The 17,900-nt window shown below is 45.1% G+C and overlaps 2 protein-coding genes across 7 annotated transcripts in view; both read left to right on the top strand.

Moving 5' to 3' along the window:
• The window catches only part of LOC136044739 (NEDD4-binding protein 2-like 2), a 52,846-nt gene extending 46,144 nt beyond the window's left edge, over window positions 1–6,702 (top strand). For 5 of the 6 annotated variants that reach the window (XM_065730210.1, XM_065730211.1, XM_065730208.1 and 2 more), the window contains 4 exons: window positions 1,100–1,185; window positions 1,890–1,935; window positions 3,000–3,201; window positions 6,510–6,702. In XM_065730210.1, coding sequence (XP_065586282.1) covers window positions 1,100–1,185; window positions 1,890–1,935; window positions 3,000–3,154 — 287 coding nt within the window. In that variant the 3' untranslated portion in view covers window positions 3,155–3,201; window positions 6,510–6,702. Of the gene's footprint in view, window positions 1–1,099; window positions 1,186–1,889; window positions 1,936–2,999; window positions 3,202–6,509 lie in introns of those variants that run through there. The other variant, XM_065730212.1, reaches the window with a different exon arrangement.
• A 467-nt stretch (window positions 6,703–7,169) lies between these two features.
• Window positions 7,170–17,807, top strand: N4BP2L1 (NEDD4 binding protein 2 like 1). Its single transcript, XM_065730250.1, is given in 6 exon segments — window positions 7,170–7,263; window positions 7,266–7,404; window positions 13,400–13,524; window positions 14,336–14,424; window positions 15,085–15,161; window positions 16,065–17,807. Coding segments are annotated over 6 exon segments (753 nt in total). The 3' UTR covers window positions 16,294–17,807.
• The last annotated feature ends 93 nt before the right edge of the window (window positions 17,808–17,900 follow it).

The following is a 17,900-nucleotide window of genomic DNA, read 5'->3' as shown; positions in this document are numbered from 1 at the left end:
TAGCACTGCTACCTGCCAGGGCAGTGATGGCAGTCCCCTGGCAGCACTGCTGGCCTCAGCGTGTGCCCGAAGAACCTTGCGGCGCTGCCTGATCTCAGGTTGCCACCAAATCATTTGTGTACAGGGCTGAGCAGAGCCATGAACAACTGGGGTTGTCCTCAACTATTCTAACATTATTACACTCTGAACTTGGCAAGCACTGATGTCTGTGGCCTTGACTGTCACCAGCTAGGAGGGACTGGAGTTGGCTGGGACTTGAAAGAAGTGACCCAGCAGGGGGAAGGCAAACAGAACAAGCATTCCGAAGCACTCGATTGCTGGGTGCAGCAAATGCCATTCTTTCCTTCGGAAACAACCTGCAAGAAATATAAAGCCCCCCTGATATCTCTGAGCTCCTGCCAGCTTGTGATTCTGTGTTTGTTTGTTTTTCTCCTCAAAATTGTGAATGCTGTGCTGTGGATTGATTGAGAGGCTGTCATTTATTGATGTACGCACAGAATCACGGAATACTGTGGGCAGGGTTGCCAGCCCCTCCATCAGGCAGTAGATGGTTTGAGTGGCAATTGCCAACAAGTTCTGTTTAAATTATTTTGGTAAGTAAATGTCCTGGTTTATTTATAAATGAAAGATTAAGTTGGCTTACTTGCTTGGGTGCTTCTCTTGTAAGCACTGAATATATTTTAGCCCGCCTTCCTATGAAGAATCTCTTTTCAGCTCCTTAAAGAGTGAAGAGTTGCTGCAGTTAAAACATTTTAGAGAGTAATTTGTTGTTGAATAATGCTGCAGAGCTTCCTATAATTAAGCATTTAAAATGTGGCGTTTGAACTGAATTGTGTTGAATTTGTGGGCTGAGAGCTTTCTGTTCTTGTTTGTGCCGTGGTTCTGGGAAGAGGGAAAATGAAAGTCTTCGTCTAAAAAAAAGAAAACAAAACCAAATCTCTTTCCTTTCTCTCCTGAGCACTGGCCTTTGATTCTGTAAAATGTCCATTTTGGCTTTGCTGCTGGCTCGTGTAGGAATGTGCAAAAATTATAATGCAGTGATATACTTCAGCCATGAAGAGATATGAACACTGAACTGCAAAAATATTTTCTTCTGCAGAATCCTTGTTGCCAGATGATTATGTAGTTCCTCTTGACTGGAAAGTTTCAAAGATGATCTATTTACTGTGGAAGACCTCTGTGGAGGTACGAATTTTAGGGGATTTTAGAAGGCTTTCCAATATTCCAGGTGTAAAGAGAAATCATTCAGTTCATGAAGCAAGGTGTTACTCTGCTAATAAAGCCTCCTTGTTTTTTTAATATACAGAATGAGGAGATGGATGCTTTATGTGTGCTTCTGGATATTTCCAGAACCACCTCAATGCCATGATAGGACCAGAGTGTGAAAGTTCAGCTTCAGAAATATATACAAAGTAGCTGTGGGAGATTTAAAAAACAAACAAACAAAAAAAACCCTCTCATAAAATTTCCTTGATCCTTCTGACCTGGCCTATGTCCCCTAAATACAATGTACTGTATCTAGTTTCTTCCTCCTCTTGGTTTTCTCCCATCATCTAAGCAAGTGCCACCCTCTGCGAACAGTAGCTACTTGGTGGCTACTCCTGTGAGAGCAGAGAGGTCACAGAGCAGCTGGGAGCAGTTTCACTTTCCTTGTCTAATTAGAAATTGTGACTTACAAATTACTTTTGTGCTACTTCCCACTGTTGCTTTGTAAAGGTTTGATTTTACTTGAGGAGCAGTGTACTGTCTGGTAGTGGAAATGAGGAAAATCCTATAGGTACAATGACATAGTAACTCTAAAATAGAACACAGACCTTGTTCTGTCCCAGAATAACAAAAACTCTTTGTCACATACTCTCTCTTTTTCTCTGGACTGTTATGTATTTCAGGAGAAGCAGAAAGCAAATGAATTGCAGAGTGGAAGTGCCTTGGCTGGTGAGTGTATTTTGTGATACAAAACTGGCATAAAATATTAGTAGAGAATATAGTTAATACTGAAGTGAAGTATAACAAAGATTTTCAGCACAAAAGAGTAGTAACACTTCTCCTTGTGCAAAAGTAGTAGGATATCATAGAATGGTTTTGGTTGGAAGGGGCCTTTAAGATCACCTAGTTCCAAGCCCCCTGACAAACGTGTGCCTCCATTGGTTGTGCAGGTAGTATTGCAGAGCTGCTGCCTCTGAGTCATCACTTCTGGTGAACATACTGAGATTCTCTGCATTTTAGTTTCCCGTATAGCACTAATCAAATATTTAATTCGACTTTATCCACATCAGAAGGAAATTTAAGATGTAAAAGTCTTTATTTAGATTTTGTTTCTCTGTGAAAAGCTGAGCACCTTCAGCTTTACAGTCAGCCCAACAATAGGTTGGGCTCTCAAGCATCATTACCTGGTGTAGGGAACCTGCTTTGGCAGGGGGGTTGGACTCGATGATCTCTTGAGGTCCCTTCCAACCCCTATGATTCTATAATCAGGAGGCACTGAGGTCTGTGAGCTGCTCAGGACTTCTGTACACATCAGTTCCTGCAGAGTGTGCAGCTGTGGAATCTGGTGACTGGTTGATTTGTTCCATTATTTCTCTATCTGTTTAGTGTCATTTAGTATAAACTGCACAACAAGATTAAAATACTAGAGTTGCTTGCTGGAAGCTGATGGGATTTGTTGCCTGAAATAGGAGAGGAGTTTGCTTATGGAGGGGCAGAAACAGACAGAAAATGAAGGTACTTAGTTGGAGAGCTGAGAGGAAGTAGAAAAGCAGGATTTAGGTAGGTATGTATATGTAAAATTATGTATATACATGTTGTCTCTGACAAATGTGTATCTATACTATTTAAACCTGAACTAATTAGCTTCTTTGTGAGGCCATTTAGGAGGAAAAATTATGAGCATTCTTATGAAATAAAACTCTGCTTTAGAAACAGTCTGTTTTGACATGATTAAAATTATATAAAAGAACTTCGAGTATTTTTAGCTGCAGTTCATAATTTATTATTTTTAGATGATATTATTACTCTTGAAGATCTAAATGAAAGTCACCACGAGAATGAAGACTCTTCTGAAATGCTTCCAGAAATGTCTCCTGGGCTGATGGAAGAGAACACCACGACCTATGCCAGCAGCAGCTGTCTGGGAGCTGTCCTCCATCAGTTGTGACAGAACATCTTAATTAAAAATATTAAAAAAATTGCATGAAGGAAAAGGTAATGAATCACACCTGTAAATGTGCTTGAATTCTTCTATTAGGTTTGTCCAAATATCTGTTGTTACAATGCTAAAGTACATTAAGCACTGCCCGATTTACTTTTTTTTTTCTTCAGATTAGGATTGAAGGTGGATTTATTTTGGTTTTTTTTGTTGTTGTTTTGAGTTTTTTTCTCTCTTTTTTTCTTTCTTTTGGGTGGGGGAGGTGCAGGGTTGTTGCTGGTCTCATTTTGTTTTTAAGCGTAAGTGGGAAAGAGTGGGCAGCACTTTGCTATTAGAGTTGAATGAATAGAGTTGCTGAATCCTTCTTTCCCCCCTCAAAATCTTAATTCTGCCTGGTGATGTGAAAGCAACAGTGTAGAATGCTTAGCAGCTGCACCTTGTTGCCAGCTTAATTACTTGAGGTGAGCAGTTGTGAGTTATGTTATCTCTGTGCTATATTCCTGATTCATTGAGCAGTTGAGTGTAAACGTTCTGGAGTGCCCAAGTGGCCAAGAAGGCCAACAGCATCCTGCCTTGTAACAGCAGTAGTGCAGCCAGCAGCACCAGGGAGGGGATCATCCCTCTGCACTCAGATTTGATGGGACTGCACCTCAAGTGCTGTGGTCAGTTTATCACTCTCTACTTGGCCTCTTCCCCCATGTAACAGCAGTAGGATGAGAATGGCCTCAAGTTGTGCCAGAGGTAGTCCAAGTTGGATGTTGGGAAGAAATCCTTCTCAGAAAGAGTGGTGAGGCTTTCAAACAGGCTGCCCAGGGAGGTGGTGTAGTCACTGTCCCCAGAGGTGTTCAAGAACAATGTGGATGTGGCACTGAGGGATGTGGTTAGAGGGCACTTGGTGATCTTAGAAGTCTTTTCCAACATTAATTATTCTACAATTCTCAGTATTATTGGCCAAGTGCTATTTAATTATTAGTCAGATGACCACGCATCTGTATTGTTCCATGAGGCTGTGTTTGTTGAAATGAGAGCAGTGTTTGCAGTTGGCTGAGAAAACATCTCAAGTAGTTCTGAGAGCTTCTTAGAGCAGTGTTGGCAGTACATCAGTATTTATTGTGGAGATTAGGCAAGAAGTCCTGATTTAAAAAAAAACAACAATAATAATAAAATGCTGAGATCATGCTGGAACACCTCCCTTATGAGGAAAGGCTGAGAAACCTGGGGCTGTTCAGCATTGAAGAAAGAAGACTCAGGGGATCTGATCCACATTTGTAAATATCTAAGGAGCAGGAGGCGAAGGGATGAGGCTGGACAGTGCATGGTGATAGGATGAAGGGAAATGGCCACAAACTGAAGCATAGGAAGTTCTGCACAAATGTGTGTGGGAACTCCTTCCCAGTGCAGTGACGGAGCAGTGGCACAGCTGCACAGAGAGGTGGTGGAGTCTCCTCCTCTGGAGACGTTCCAGACCCGCCTGGACGCCTACCTGTGCAACCTGGGCTAGGGAGCTGCTTTGGCAGGGGGCTGGACTCCATGGACTCTGGAGGTCCCTTCCAACCCCTACAGCTCTGTGATTCTGTCAGTGAACACAGGGTATTATTATAGTGCCTAAAAGATCCTCTTAGCATAGCTGTTTAAGCATTTATCTGCATTTATTATTACAAAATAATGTTTGTGGTTGAGGCATAGCAGTCACTTGGCAGTAACTTCTATCTTCCAGGACAGCTCCACGGGGCAGTTGTTTGGGTTAGACAAATCTCCCGATGACATGTTATCAGTCCTCCTTTCCTGGCCACGCTGTTGCTGGCATCTCCCCTTGCTGGATGTGGTGCTTCTGCAGCTGGAGTGAAGCCATTCACTGGATGAGCTCACCTAAAAACACATCCCAGAGGAATCTGTCTGAACCCTCATCAGGCTGAAATGAATTGTTATCCATGCACTGCTTTGCATACAGTGCAGTCTTGCTTTGGTGTGCAGAGCTCTGCGCTTAAGCTGGTGCTCCAACTTCTCTGGGAGGGCTCTGCCCAGGAGATGAGGCAGCAAAGCACCTGGGAGTGAGTGTGAGATGACTGGCAGCCAGGTCAAATCAGTGATTGTGAATGAGAAGTGACAGGGAGGGGTGATACCCTCTCTCCGAAGGCCTTGCTATTAAAACTTCTGGCTTATGGATGCAGGGCATTAGGGATTCAGAGGTGTGATGGAGGCAAAAGCAAGGATGTCCTTGGAACCGAGCAGAAAAGGCTGAGCGAGTTTCCCAGATGTGGATAAAAGGAAAAAAAATGCATTTATACCTGAACACTGAGAACGGATTTGTGACGCCGTTCCTCTTACTGTGGACAAGTAGGAATCATGAAAATTTGACTACTGTTAGAACTTGGTTTTAATTCTCATTTCCTGATTAATCTCAGCTTCTCAAAAGCTGACACAGTTCTCAAGAGCTGACAAAAAAGATGATCTCATCTCCGGTTCCTGCTCACAAATTCCTTTATCACTATTTGTATTTTTAGCATGAAACAAGTGCTAAGGAGAATACCAGTTAAATATATGATTTAAAGTATATTGTTAAGTGAGTACTTCATCCTTTTGTGTGTTGTCACAATAAATGAAGGGTTTCAAGAAGATCTGAGAACTGGAAGAAACAAGGGTGCAAATCTGGTGCTTCACTGATTCTTCTTTATTTTGGCTGGAATGAAAAAACATCTGCAAAATACAAAGCAGACTAACCCAGTTCTCCAGTAATGCTGCAGAAGATGCTATACCCTCCCAGGGTCAAACTCTTCCAGTTATTACTTTGCTACAGTGATAATTAAGGGAAAAAAATCTGTCCTTTGATATTTAGCGTTAAACAGCACCTAGAAGTAGGACCAGAAAACCTCACCTACCCTTTATGGTGCTTTCCAGAAAAACATGGCCTAAAACTTGTGTAAGTAGAGAGCATAATTACCAGGGGGAATGATAGGAAATAGAAGGCACAAGGAGGGAAAACAAAGATTAAATAGGAAATAAAAATAAAAAATAAAAATAAAAATAAAGGAAGTGTTTACTATGTTATTCTTCTTATTTTTGAGTCTTTTCAGCCTTGAGATTTCTAGAACTTTGCTATCTCTTGCTTTGACGTCCACATTTTCTTCTTTTTTCATTTTTCATGCATTTTTGGTGTTTTTTTGCCCCCTGCATTTTCTATTTTCTGCTTTTCTCTGTTCCTTTTCAGTTATTACAAAAGGTACCAGCAGCTAAGTATGAAAGAGAAGCAGGCTTTGTAAATTGTCAGATAGGTGACCTTTTTAGTCTAAAGGTCAGATTTGCCACAATTAACGTCTGCAGTATTGTGATATTTCAACAAAGTCTTTTATTTCCTTTATTACAGATGCTCCTCGCTTTGATTCCACTGTGGAAGGCCTTCAGTTTGCAACCAAGGATTTTAAATGGAAGGAGCAACCTGGAAGAAAGTAACTGGTATTGATTTCTGGTGTGAATCTGTAGTTAGTTATCTTTTTTTTTTTTCTCCTCTCCCCCAGTGTCAGCTTCTCTATCCACACAATAAAAGTCAAAATTGAGATTGTTTTTTGTTCCGTGTGGTAAAAGCTCACTTTCTGAAGCCGGTTGGAACGCATGTGTATATCTTTATGAGCACAAAGGAGGCTTGAATAATGGTGTTTAGTTCATTGGTATGAGGGCCCCCAATGTTGCCACATGTATTAGAGCATGAACAGTGTACCAGCTGTCTTATCCTGTTTCTTCCCGCTCTCACCGCTTATCCTGTTACTCACCATTAATTCCCAGTCTCTTCATGTCAAGTAGAAGACTTCCCCACTCTCTCCTACCCATTCTTTCATCCCAAGCTGCCCATCCTGTGTTGTTTTCTCCTGAAATGAAGCTCCGTGTTTCCCTCTGACTGAGGGAAACTCCGGGCTGAAGCTCCCCTGGTGCAAAGGAGGGCTGTAATCTCGAGCAGCCTGACGCCCTCAGCTCCTCTCCGCCCTCGCAGTTTTCCCGCCGCTCCGCCCCAAAAGCGTGCAGCGATGCGATGCACCGCGTTGCTGTGAGCAGGAGGGGCCGGGCCGGACCCCGTCAGCTCCCGCCTCCTCCTCGGGGCCGAGCCGAGCCGTGCCGTGCCGTGCCGTGCCGATGGAGGAGCAGCTGCTCCGCGCGCTGGGGGGGCTCAGCCTACAGCCCCCGCCCCGCCGCTCCCCGCGGCGCTTCGGCAAAACGCTGCTGCTGCTGCGGGGCCTGCCGGGCTCCGGGAAGAGCACGCTGGCCAGGTAAGGGCGCGGTCCTGGCCCGCTCGGCCGCGCCGCCGCGGGGTTGGAAGGAAGCGGAGCCCGCAGAGCGCTCCTCGCGGCCGGCCCTGGTGAAACGCGAGAGCGGATTCTGGAGAGGCTAACTGCCGTGAAACCCCTTCGACGCATCTGTTCTTAGAGACCGCTTAGGTACAGGTCCCACCTCGTCAGAGGGGTTTCAGGTTTCTCGCAGTACGGGCTGAACTTAAGGATTTGGGGCTGCGTTCTCAGCCAGCGCGAGCAACTGGCTCTCCTCATAATATAAGGTTAATTATTAATGAGAGTTTTGCAAAATAAACTGAAGTATTGCTTCGGTCCGGTGTGCGATGAGTGCTTGAGGTGCTTGTTCTGCATGTGGCCCCTGTTAACTGTTACTGCAGGACGTGGCTCAGCAGGCAGCTGTGAAAACTGCCCTTAGCACCTGGCCCCTAGCTCTGTCTAGATTTTGGAAGGAAGAAAATGTGCCAAGAAAATTTTCTCTTCCCACATCCCACCTTGTTTGGTGCAGTGTAGAATCATAGTATCACCAAGGTTGGAAAAGACCTAAAAGATCACCCAGTCCAACCGTTCACCTGTCACCAGTAGCTCCCACTAAACTGTGTCCCTCAACACAACATCCATCCTTGAACACCCCCAGGGGCAGTGACTCCGCCACCTCTCTGGGTGGTACTAAGCAGAAATTTCTAAATTTTAAATCTAAATTTCTAAAATCAATACAACAAGCTCAGTGCATGATCCTACCGGAGAGGAAAGGGGAGATTTACTTCCAGAATCCCTGGGTAAGCTGATTCTACCCATCCAAATTTGTTCGCTTGGATTTTTTTCACACACAGTACCATACCCAAATATTTGCAAGCATCAGAGTACACATGCACAAGTGGTGTGGTCGAAGTCAGAAGGTGCATCCTGCTGCTCACAGAGGCTTCCCATGTCAAGGCCTCTGCTCTGGGCTCAGCAGGGCTCAGCGTGTTGGTGAAGGGCACGTCTCCCAGTTTCAGTGCTGTTTGGTTATCACAGTACGTGCCATTATTTTAACCTTTGCTCTGCTGTTTCTTCTGCTGCTTTCACACAGATCCCTATTCATTCATTACTCGTATCAGCCGGTATTTCTGTTTCAATCTGTATTACTTTACAGCACTCAGAAATGTCATGAGCCTTGAATATTAGCACTAACGATACTTTAGCTTGCTGATAACTCTGGCATAGTGTCCCTTTTTCACTCTGTCGCACCATTGCATTTTCCAGTATCAAGCTGGAGCTGGTGACTTGATTCCCACACCTTTCAGCATCACCTGGCACAGTCTGGATACAGCGCTGTAAGATATGGTCACAATGTCTTTGTGGAAACAGTTTTCCCATCCAAGACACTCCCAGCTCAGAGGAGCTGGCATGGCGTTGGATCAGGATGGTTCTGGTCTGGTTTTTGGTTGCTGGTAAAGGCAGAGATACATTTAATATTCAAAGAAGACTGAGGATTTGGTTTGCTCACTGGCAAATTCCAAACCTTTCCAATTACTTCACTACTAAGGATATGCTTTCCTGAACTTCCTATGTATTAGGATCAGCTACCTGGTTCCCTTGCCATTCACCACCAGAGTGGGAGAAGAAAGGGAGAGAGGGAGTCACATTTCCAAGAGCCTCTGTTAGACATGAGTAATGCCCTTCACCTGAATACATTCCTCCCTGACTTCACAGTATGTGTTTATGATCAAACCAAGGCAACTATGAAGAAAACAATAATTTGAGGTGGAGTAGCTTCCAAAAACCTCTCCAAAAATCAAGTCACATGCAAGCTTGTGTCTGTTTCCATGGTGGACTCTGTTTTGGCTGAAAGCACATGCCTTACACAATGTATCAAGCAGTTTCACTCAAGCACTAGGCATGATCAAATATGCAACGTTTGAGCCACTGCTTTTGAAACAGGGATCATTCTTGTACTCCCCTATGAAATACAGGGTGAACAATCACCCCAGATGGATGTCAAAGAAACAGAAGGGGAAAAGTACATTGGCACTGCGGTGCTTGACATACACTACATCTTCCCCAGTTCTCTCTTCTGCATCGTGTACAATCATAGACTTGGTTTGGGTTACAGCCCAACCCCTGCCATGGGCAGGCCTGCCCGCCACCAGCTCAGGCAGCTCAGGTCCCCATCCAGTCTGACCTCCAGGACTGCTCTGAAGCGTCCTCATTTCTTCCCTTGTTCAGCCCTGCATATGGTGAGATCTGGCTTGCCGTCAGGATCCCAGCCCTAGAGCAGAACTGAAGCTCTGTCACAGTTTGTGGACTTTGCTTATCAGCTCTGCAGCTCCTGATTCCAGGTGGCAACACACTGTAAACATACAAAATTAAAGTGTTTCAGGTACTTCTCTGCAATGTGTGACATGCAGCCTGTTGCTCTGCAAGATGCAGCTGCTGCTGCCATGCCCATGGGAGAGGTGTGGACACTGTCGGGCCTGGCAGCCAAAGTCCTCAGGGAGCTAGGAGTTGTCAAAACATGGCAGGCAGCTGACTGATAGTGCTGTACCCTGCTTCTCATGTTTCCGTTTTTGTTGTTGATCTTGTTGAAAGTGAATGTTTTTTAGGTGCCACAGAAAAGTATTAGGAAGAGTGATCAGAACAACTAGCTGTGTGTGGTGCTAGGACCCGAAGTCCTTGAGTACTCTGTTCAGTTTTGGGCCCTTTGCTGTAAGAAGGACATGGAGGCCTTGGATCTTATCCAGAGAAGGACAGCAAAGCTGTGAAGGGTCTGGAGCACAAGTCATGTGGGGAGCAGCTGAGGGAACTGGGATTGCTCAGTCTGGAGAAGAGGAGGCTCAGGGGAGATCTTACTGCTCTCTACTGCTACCTGAAGGGAGGGTGAGGTGAGGCTTCTTCCAAGAAACAAGTGAGAAGACATGAGGAAATGGCCTCAAGTCACATGGTGGAGGTTTAGGTTGGATATTAGGAAAAATTTCTTCACAGAGAGCATTGTGTAGCATTGGAACAGGCTGCCCAGGTAAGTAGTTAAGTCACCATCCCTGGAGGTATTTAAAAGATGTGTGGATGTGGTGCTTAGGGACATGGTTTAGTGGTAGACTTGGCAGTGCTAGGATAGTGGTTGGACTTGATGATCTTTTCCAACCTAAATGATTCTATGTTATGCTCATTGTTACCTTGGAAGAAGACTGCATCTTGCTTGCATGTTTACCAGTTCAGATGCACAGTTCTGTTAGCTTTTCTGAGTGCTGAAAAGGTTCCTTCCAATCTCCTTACCAGACTGAGTGTTGGACATTCATTTACTACTGAATTTTCTGATAGAAAATCACACCAGGCTATGAAATGCAGCTGGGGCTTTCTTTCTCCAATGATGTTATTAATGACTGTGAAAACTCCCAAGCCCTATATGAAGGAAATATAAACAGTTAAACTCCAAAAGGATTGTTTGAAAGTACTGAAGATGCTGTTAATAAAAAAAGAGACTTCAAAAACTGTATAAATCATGGGAACAGCTCTTAAGATGAATAATTCAGAAGGCTTTACAACCCCCTCTCTGTTCACTCACACAGCCGTTTCAACACTGCAGTGGCACAGTTGTTTTTTCAGCCATTGCACAGCTGCCCAGGGTGGAAGAGGGAGGTGAGAGCCTACACTGATCCCAAGCCTCCCTGCTGCCTGCAGCTGCCCGTGGGGCTGCCTCCACCCTCACCAAGGTTTTTAGCAGTTCCCAGACACATGAAGTTGGGTGCTTTTGTGTCTGAAAGTTTTATTTCCCCACCTGTATCCATCTTCTGAGGTACTTCCCAGAGCATGGCAATCTGGAAGGAAAGGGAGAAAGAGAGCAAACTTTTGCTTGTCATAGAATCATAGAATGATTTGGGTTGGAAGGGACCTATAAGATGATGTAGTTCCAGCCCCCTGCTATAGGCAGGGACACCTCCCTGTAGACCAGGTTGCCCACAGCCCCATCCAGCCTGGCCTTGAATGCCTCCAGGGAGGGAGCAGTAACATACTGCAACACAACCTCACTGTCTATAACACATGATGATGTAACTGCTGCAAGACAGTGCAATGCTAAGCAGTTCAGCTTTTCTTTAATTCGAACACAGCTCATAAGTACCCCTTGGTCTTGCAAAGAGATTTCTTCTTTCTTCCCCTCCTTCGTATAGCTTACACTCACTGATCTAACAGCAATGGATGGTGCTCAAAATTTCTTCATGCCAGCCACAACTCCTCTCATTTTACATAGGTGCTGTATACTTTGCTAAGATGCAGGCATTTTTACTGCACAGAGTGGTTAGGAGTCCAATGGGAACTGGTGTTGTGGGCTGTAAAGGATTACAGAAAGCAGCTGTAAACTTCAGTCAGATTGTTTTAGAAAGCCAGATGTCAAAGCAGAATAGGCAGAAGGAAAAACAGCTGTGCAGTGTTTCCTGTTAGTAGGACTTGGTTTAGTATGAAGATAGCAAATGTGCCAGTGGTTTGCTGTTCTTAATAGGCAAGAAGATTGGTAAGGCAACAGAGAGGTAAGCACTGGGTGGTGAAATAAATCTATGGGTGTAACAGGAGTAAGCAGATAAGCACTAGATGCTCTCTGCTCTTCCTGATAAGAATTCTTTGCATGGGACTGAGTTTGGATTGTTTGACTTCTGTGAGATCTGTTTGTGCAGCAGTAATCTGGTGATTAAGCCATCTATTCTGAGCCAGAAAGGAGCACAGGTAGCTGCTGACCAGGAGGGGCTGCAGCACAGGCACTGGCCCTGGCCAGCCAGCAGCCTCTGCTCTGTGGCAGTTGCTGCCCCAGAATGAGATTAATTAATCAGCAAATGATGGAAGTTACAGTGAGGGTGGAACAAAGTCAGAAGCTGACTTCCATTCTGCTAAAAGCAATGTGCAATCCCAGTGAAGCATTGCTTCTGGTGGGCAGATTAGGATAAAAGTGGTAAGCAAGTGGTTAGAGCAGAGCTAGAGATGTCAGAATTAAGCCTTCTCTGCCTGGGTGTCTGTTTTCTGCTGATTACCCAGAGAGACCTTTTCCCTGCCTTTGCTCAACTAGATAAGGTGTTGAGAAATAGTTGTTCTGTTGCCTGTGGGGATGAATTGAAGAGCTGAGCTGAGTCATGGAGACTGTGTGCAGGGTGAGATAACAGAGCAGTGCAGTGCACGTGTCAGTCACAGGGCTTCTGGATTGGCCTTGCTTTATTTCCACTGGCTCCTGGGCCCTGAGGTGATGGTGAGTGGTGAGGTTGTGCTGGGTGCCTGCCCTGCTTCTCTCAGGGATTCCCTCCCTCCTCCTCTTCCCAGCACTCCCTTCTCTGAAGAAATAAACACTTCAGCCCATGGATGCAACACAAACGGAAACCCAGTTTTGTATCAGGACGGTTTTATGCTCTCTAAGGACTTGCAGAAGAACCTTTCAAATGTGAGCCAGCACGTAGGGAGCATTTTCACCTTCAGGCTGGGAGGCAGCTCGCAGCAGGACAGTGTCACGGCTCCATGGCACTGCAGTGGGTAACGAGGGGCACTGCCCTCTGCCACCAACCTCAGGGAGCTCCTGCCAAAGCTCGTGGTGCTACAGATCATCCTTACTAAATGATGAGCTGTTCCTCCAGGTCATCTTCAGAAATCTCTCTGCACTGAAACTCCCCCAATCAAATCCCCTTCTGGGACCAACTCCACGGGATAAGCAGTAATTTCATTGCTGTACGTTCATACCTTCGCAAATAACTCAGAAAATGGAATTCCCCACAACCTTAGAGGCTCACACTGGCAGTCCACTGTAGATTTCCCTGCTGACCTAAAGAAGTCATGCATCCTTTATGCTCCTTTCCTCCTGCGTGTCCATCCACTGATTACAACACTTTCAGAGCTCTTCTACCTGGCATTTTCAAAATGCAGCAATGTGCAAATTCGAGGAGCACTCTGGCTCCTGATTTAATGCTCTCTGTGAAAGGGGTGTGTTTGCATGTACTAATCCTTCTTTCATTTTTTTTTCCAGACAACTGAAATGTGACTATCCCAGTGCTGTAGTTCTTAGCACTGATGACTTCTTTTCTAGAAGTGGTGCATATGTGTTTGACCCTGACTTCCTAGAGGATGCACACAAATGGAACCAAAAGAGAGGTGACTGAACTGACTGAAATACTTCTTTTTCAGCATGGTTTTTATTTTTAAGTTTGGTCCCAAGGGAAGATATCTCAGAGTTCTGTCATACACCGAAGCTCCTGCTGTGCTGGTTAAGAAAACATTTGCCACTTCTGAGTTATTCATAGCATCAGAGATTGGAATTTAAAATGAGGAAATGTTGGTGATGGTAGGTACTGTTTTTGGAAGCAAAACGGGGGCTAATGGACAGCAGTGCTGAGGTTTGGGAACAGCAGGTGGCATGCAAATAGCAGCCCTGCAGCCGCTCAGCACGGCTGTATGCCCAGCATGGCACAGACTGTATGTTCTTAGATGTGTCCTGAGCTGGAAGTGGGTGAACGAGGAATCAGTGGTAGCCAAAAGGAATACTTGCAAACCTAAAGACTGGGGGAATGTAACCACCAGGGTTTCTATTTCAGAAAGAAAATGTAACATGCTTTTGTGGCTGTGCTCTGAAGTCACTGGTAGCCATGGCAGACGCATGCTGAGATCATGAAACAGACATGTTTTAGAAATAATAGTCACTTGGACTTGCTGTAAATAGCCAGTGCTCAGCTAGATACACCTAAATATGTTCTACAAGCACCTCAGGTCCCGCTGCTCAGCTCATCACCTCCTCCAGCAAACACCTGCTGGGAACTGAACTGCTCGGGTTTGGGTGGGAGGTACAAACCCAGCAGGGAGCTGAGTGTGCTAAGGGTGGGCAGAGAAAGGGCATTTCAGGGCTGGAAGGACCTGGCTCAGTCTGCTAGTAATGCATTTTAGCTTTACTTAATGTGTTACATTGCAGCACGCAAAGCAATGAAGAATGGGAAAAGCCCAGTTATCATTGATAACACCAACATCCATGCATGGGAAATGAAGCCGTATGTGATGATGGTAGGGAAAGCTATGATTTCTTGCTTTTATATGCTCAACTGTGACATACACTAGGTGATTTAACTGAAACAGTTCTTAATAAGGCTAAAAATAATTCCACTTTCCCTCAGTCCTCTAATTACAGTTTCATTGTATGTCCTGATAACGATGTAGAAAGACAAGCAGAGCCCCCCGCCTCCTTTCTGCTACTATGTAATGTCCTTGGGAGGCACTGCTTCTCTTCAAACCAAAATCTATCAGTAACTGTATTAACTACATATGTGCGTGTATGTGTGTGTGTGTGTGTGTGTGCTTTACCACAAAAAAAAATGAGACTTGTATCTTGAGTGTCTGGAAATAGCAGGACACTGCCAGAAGCTCCAACCTGTAGCTCTTGAAGCACCAGTGACTGCCAAAGCCAGGCACCGTGGGGAGTGGAGTCACTGCTGAGGCTGAGTTTTGCTGGGAGACCCAAATCCTGTGGTGTAAGAAGTGGATGAGCTGGGAATCAAACGAACTGGGAGTACAGATGATCTTGGTGGGATCTTTGGCTGCCTTCTTTCCATCTCCTAGGGATATGTGAGGCATCTCTTGACCTGATGAAAAATCTCAAGGGTCTGGAAGATTGGCTGCTGCTGAGCTTGGCAGCCATAAATCTCAAACTTGTGTGTACTTCCTCAGGCACGTGAAAATAGCTATGAAGTTATATTCCGAGAACCAGATACACCCTGGAAGTTCAATGTTCGAGAACTGACGAGGTACATCTTTTACTCTTTGCTACAGCAGGCTGCTGCTCAAGTGCTCTGAGGAAGGTCAGCACTCTTTCTCTTCATGCACCCTAAAATGTTACCTGGCAAATGACAACAGCAGGGTTGTTGTGGAACATTTACAGTACTCAGTATTGAGCCTGTAGTGAATTCATTGCTACAAAGAGCGAGTCTGCCAATACAAAACGCTACCCTCTGCATGACACAAAGAATCAGTCTTCTTGTACACCTCCATTCCCAACTGCTGGGATACAAACTGGGAAGGAGGAGGGGTGGGTTTTGCTGTGACCAGCTCTGGATCATTGTCTTTACTGGTAATAGGGTTTCTAGCAGCTGTGATCGCAGGCTCACGCTGCCCATAGCACAGTGGGATGCTGCAGCCTCCAACCTGTTGCACTAGTGCTCCCTTAATCCCATGGGGGAAAACCATGTGAGGCACTCCAGGATTTGCATAGGCAAGGTTTTGAAAGTCTAGCTGTGAAACAAAGATGCAGAGTTTGTGCTTTTTACAGTTAAATGGTAAAAATAAATCTCTTCAGAGTTTGCAGGCAGCAGATGCCCCTGGCAGGCTTTGGGAAGACTGTTTTCATCCCAACAGCCCTGCATGCCTGAGCTGCTCCCCTCCTTCTCAAGAGTTCACGTATAAATGCCTTGCCATCACCATGGGCAGCCTCTCCACTGTCCACATCTCTCATTTCTCTTGCCAGTTCCTTCTTTTTCTTTTGCTTGCTTGCTATGGAGCAGCCAGCAGCACAGCCTCCCCATCACTTCTGAGCCACAGCAGGTAGGACTTTGCTCCACGTGCCCCCAGTTAAGGCAACAACAGCTACCAGCCAGGAACTGTAGCAAGTTTAAGATGACTTGTAATGCGTTCTGTTAATGTTGACTCTACAGAAAAAACATCCACGATGTCCCTCGACAAAAGATACAACAGATGAAAGAAGAGTATGAGCATTACGTTACTTTCCACAGCGTTCTTCACTCTGAGAAACCAAGCAGAGAAGACAGAAGCTCCCCTGGACCAAATGCAGCCTGTGGCCTGGGTGCCTGTGCCACCCCCCCTGGGGGCTGCTCGAGCAGGAGAGCTCGCACGGCACGTACAAACAACCCGGCCTTTTACTGAAGAGGTGCATTCATCTGCGTGTGCTTTGATTATCAGGGTACAACAGTCTCTAGTTTTACCTATTTTTCTAAACCATTTTTATTCTTCTATTTTTCTACTGGTTTTCTAAATGGGACTTTTATTTCTGAAGTCACTGAATGCTGCCTCAGTCTGAGTGATCTGTGATGACCACTGCCCCTTGTGTGAACTGCTGGGCCTCCTGTCTTCCTCTGCTGCAATTTGGGTCCCGTCTCTTCCTCTGCTGCAATTCATTCATGCTTGTGGTGAAGTCTGTTACTGGCTGAGCCTCACGTGCTTTTCCTTCATCGCTCTTTCACTTACAGATAATGCTAAGCATTCCTAGATTCTTCCTTACAGACCACGTGGCCAAGTCTTTCTCCATGCAGTGGTCATCTGCTTTTTTACTACCCTATGATTTTATGCACCTCCCCACTCCTTGTCTGGAGCATTGCTTCTAGCCTTGAGAGGTAGATGCACTAAGATATTGTAGCAAGATTTGGTCTGCATCTACACATCCACTGCCTGGGTTTATGCTGTTTTACCTTAGCTCTAACACACCCAAATTGCATCAAGGAGAAAAACTTCAACATGCCAAACTGTGCCCTTAACCTTGCAAAGAGTTGGAGTGCCAGAGGAGGCAGTCCTGAAGGGAACACGAGCATTGGGTGAGTGCTCACGAACTCTGAGAAGGAACAGCATTACAGAAGCAGCTCTAAACAGCTGTACTGAAAGGCTACCCAGTGCCTGACCCTGCAAGTACAAACTGCATTGCACTAAATGACAGCTTGAGAAAGGGAAGGGAGGGGAGGAAAGGAAAAAGTGTTTCTAAGGGTGAAATTAACTTCTTCCACTATGAAGTGCCTGAATGAGGTGAAACAGCCTTTCTGCAGGAGTTTCTCCTCTATTTTTAAATCCTACTGATCTGCCCTTATCAAGAAGCCTCATGAAATGTGATTCCAAAACTCAGCTTTTGTGACAGTAATTTTTTGAAGTAGGTACAGAACATCAGGCAGTAGTTATAGAGCAGGATGGTAGCAGGCAAGCAAGCTGCTGAGGAAACAAATTCAGCTCACCCTGGACATTAGGAAACAAGGGGGCAGCTATCATTGATCCAGCAGTTCAGTGCTCAGAAGTATAAGAGGTGTAAAGGAACACACTGTGCCTGTGTGAGAGCGAGGCTGCCTGCAGGACTGTATCAATTACTAATACCTCTGTATGTCATTTTGCTATGAATCCAACTTCCATCGTTACAGTTCTTCCCAAAAATCTTTTTTAAAACTATAATAAAGTTTTAAGGAAAAAGGTACAGAACAATGTCAGAACGACAGAGGAATAACTCAGAATAAAACTGCTGAAACTGGTTACGACAGCCTTGGAGAATTGTTCATTTTGCCCTGCATTACTCCTGGCAGCCAAACAACTGCTCTACTACTACTGAAACTGCTCGAGGCCAAACAAAGGCACTGCTGTAATGTAAGAATACAGCAGGATCAAAGTAACAGGTTATAAAACCTTCAGCCGTGCTATTGTATGCCACATGTTTGTGTGAGAAATGCACTACTGCTCAACTCCAAATTATCTGTTTTGCAGATGAATTCCATCTCGTG

Source organism: Cyrtonyx montezumae, unplaced genomic scaffold, assembly GCF_038088225.1.
Source record: "Cyrtonyx montezumae isolate F1298 unplaced genomic scaffold, pur_monq_1.0 scaffold_12, whole genome shotgun sequence".
NCBI classification, from domain to species: Eukaryota; Metazoa; Chordata; class Aves; order Galliformes; family Odontophoridae; genus Cyrtonyx; species Cyrtonyx montezumae.
This window is presented reverse-complemented; position numbering and strand designations above follow the sequence as displayed.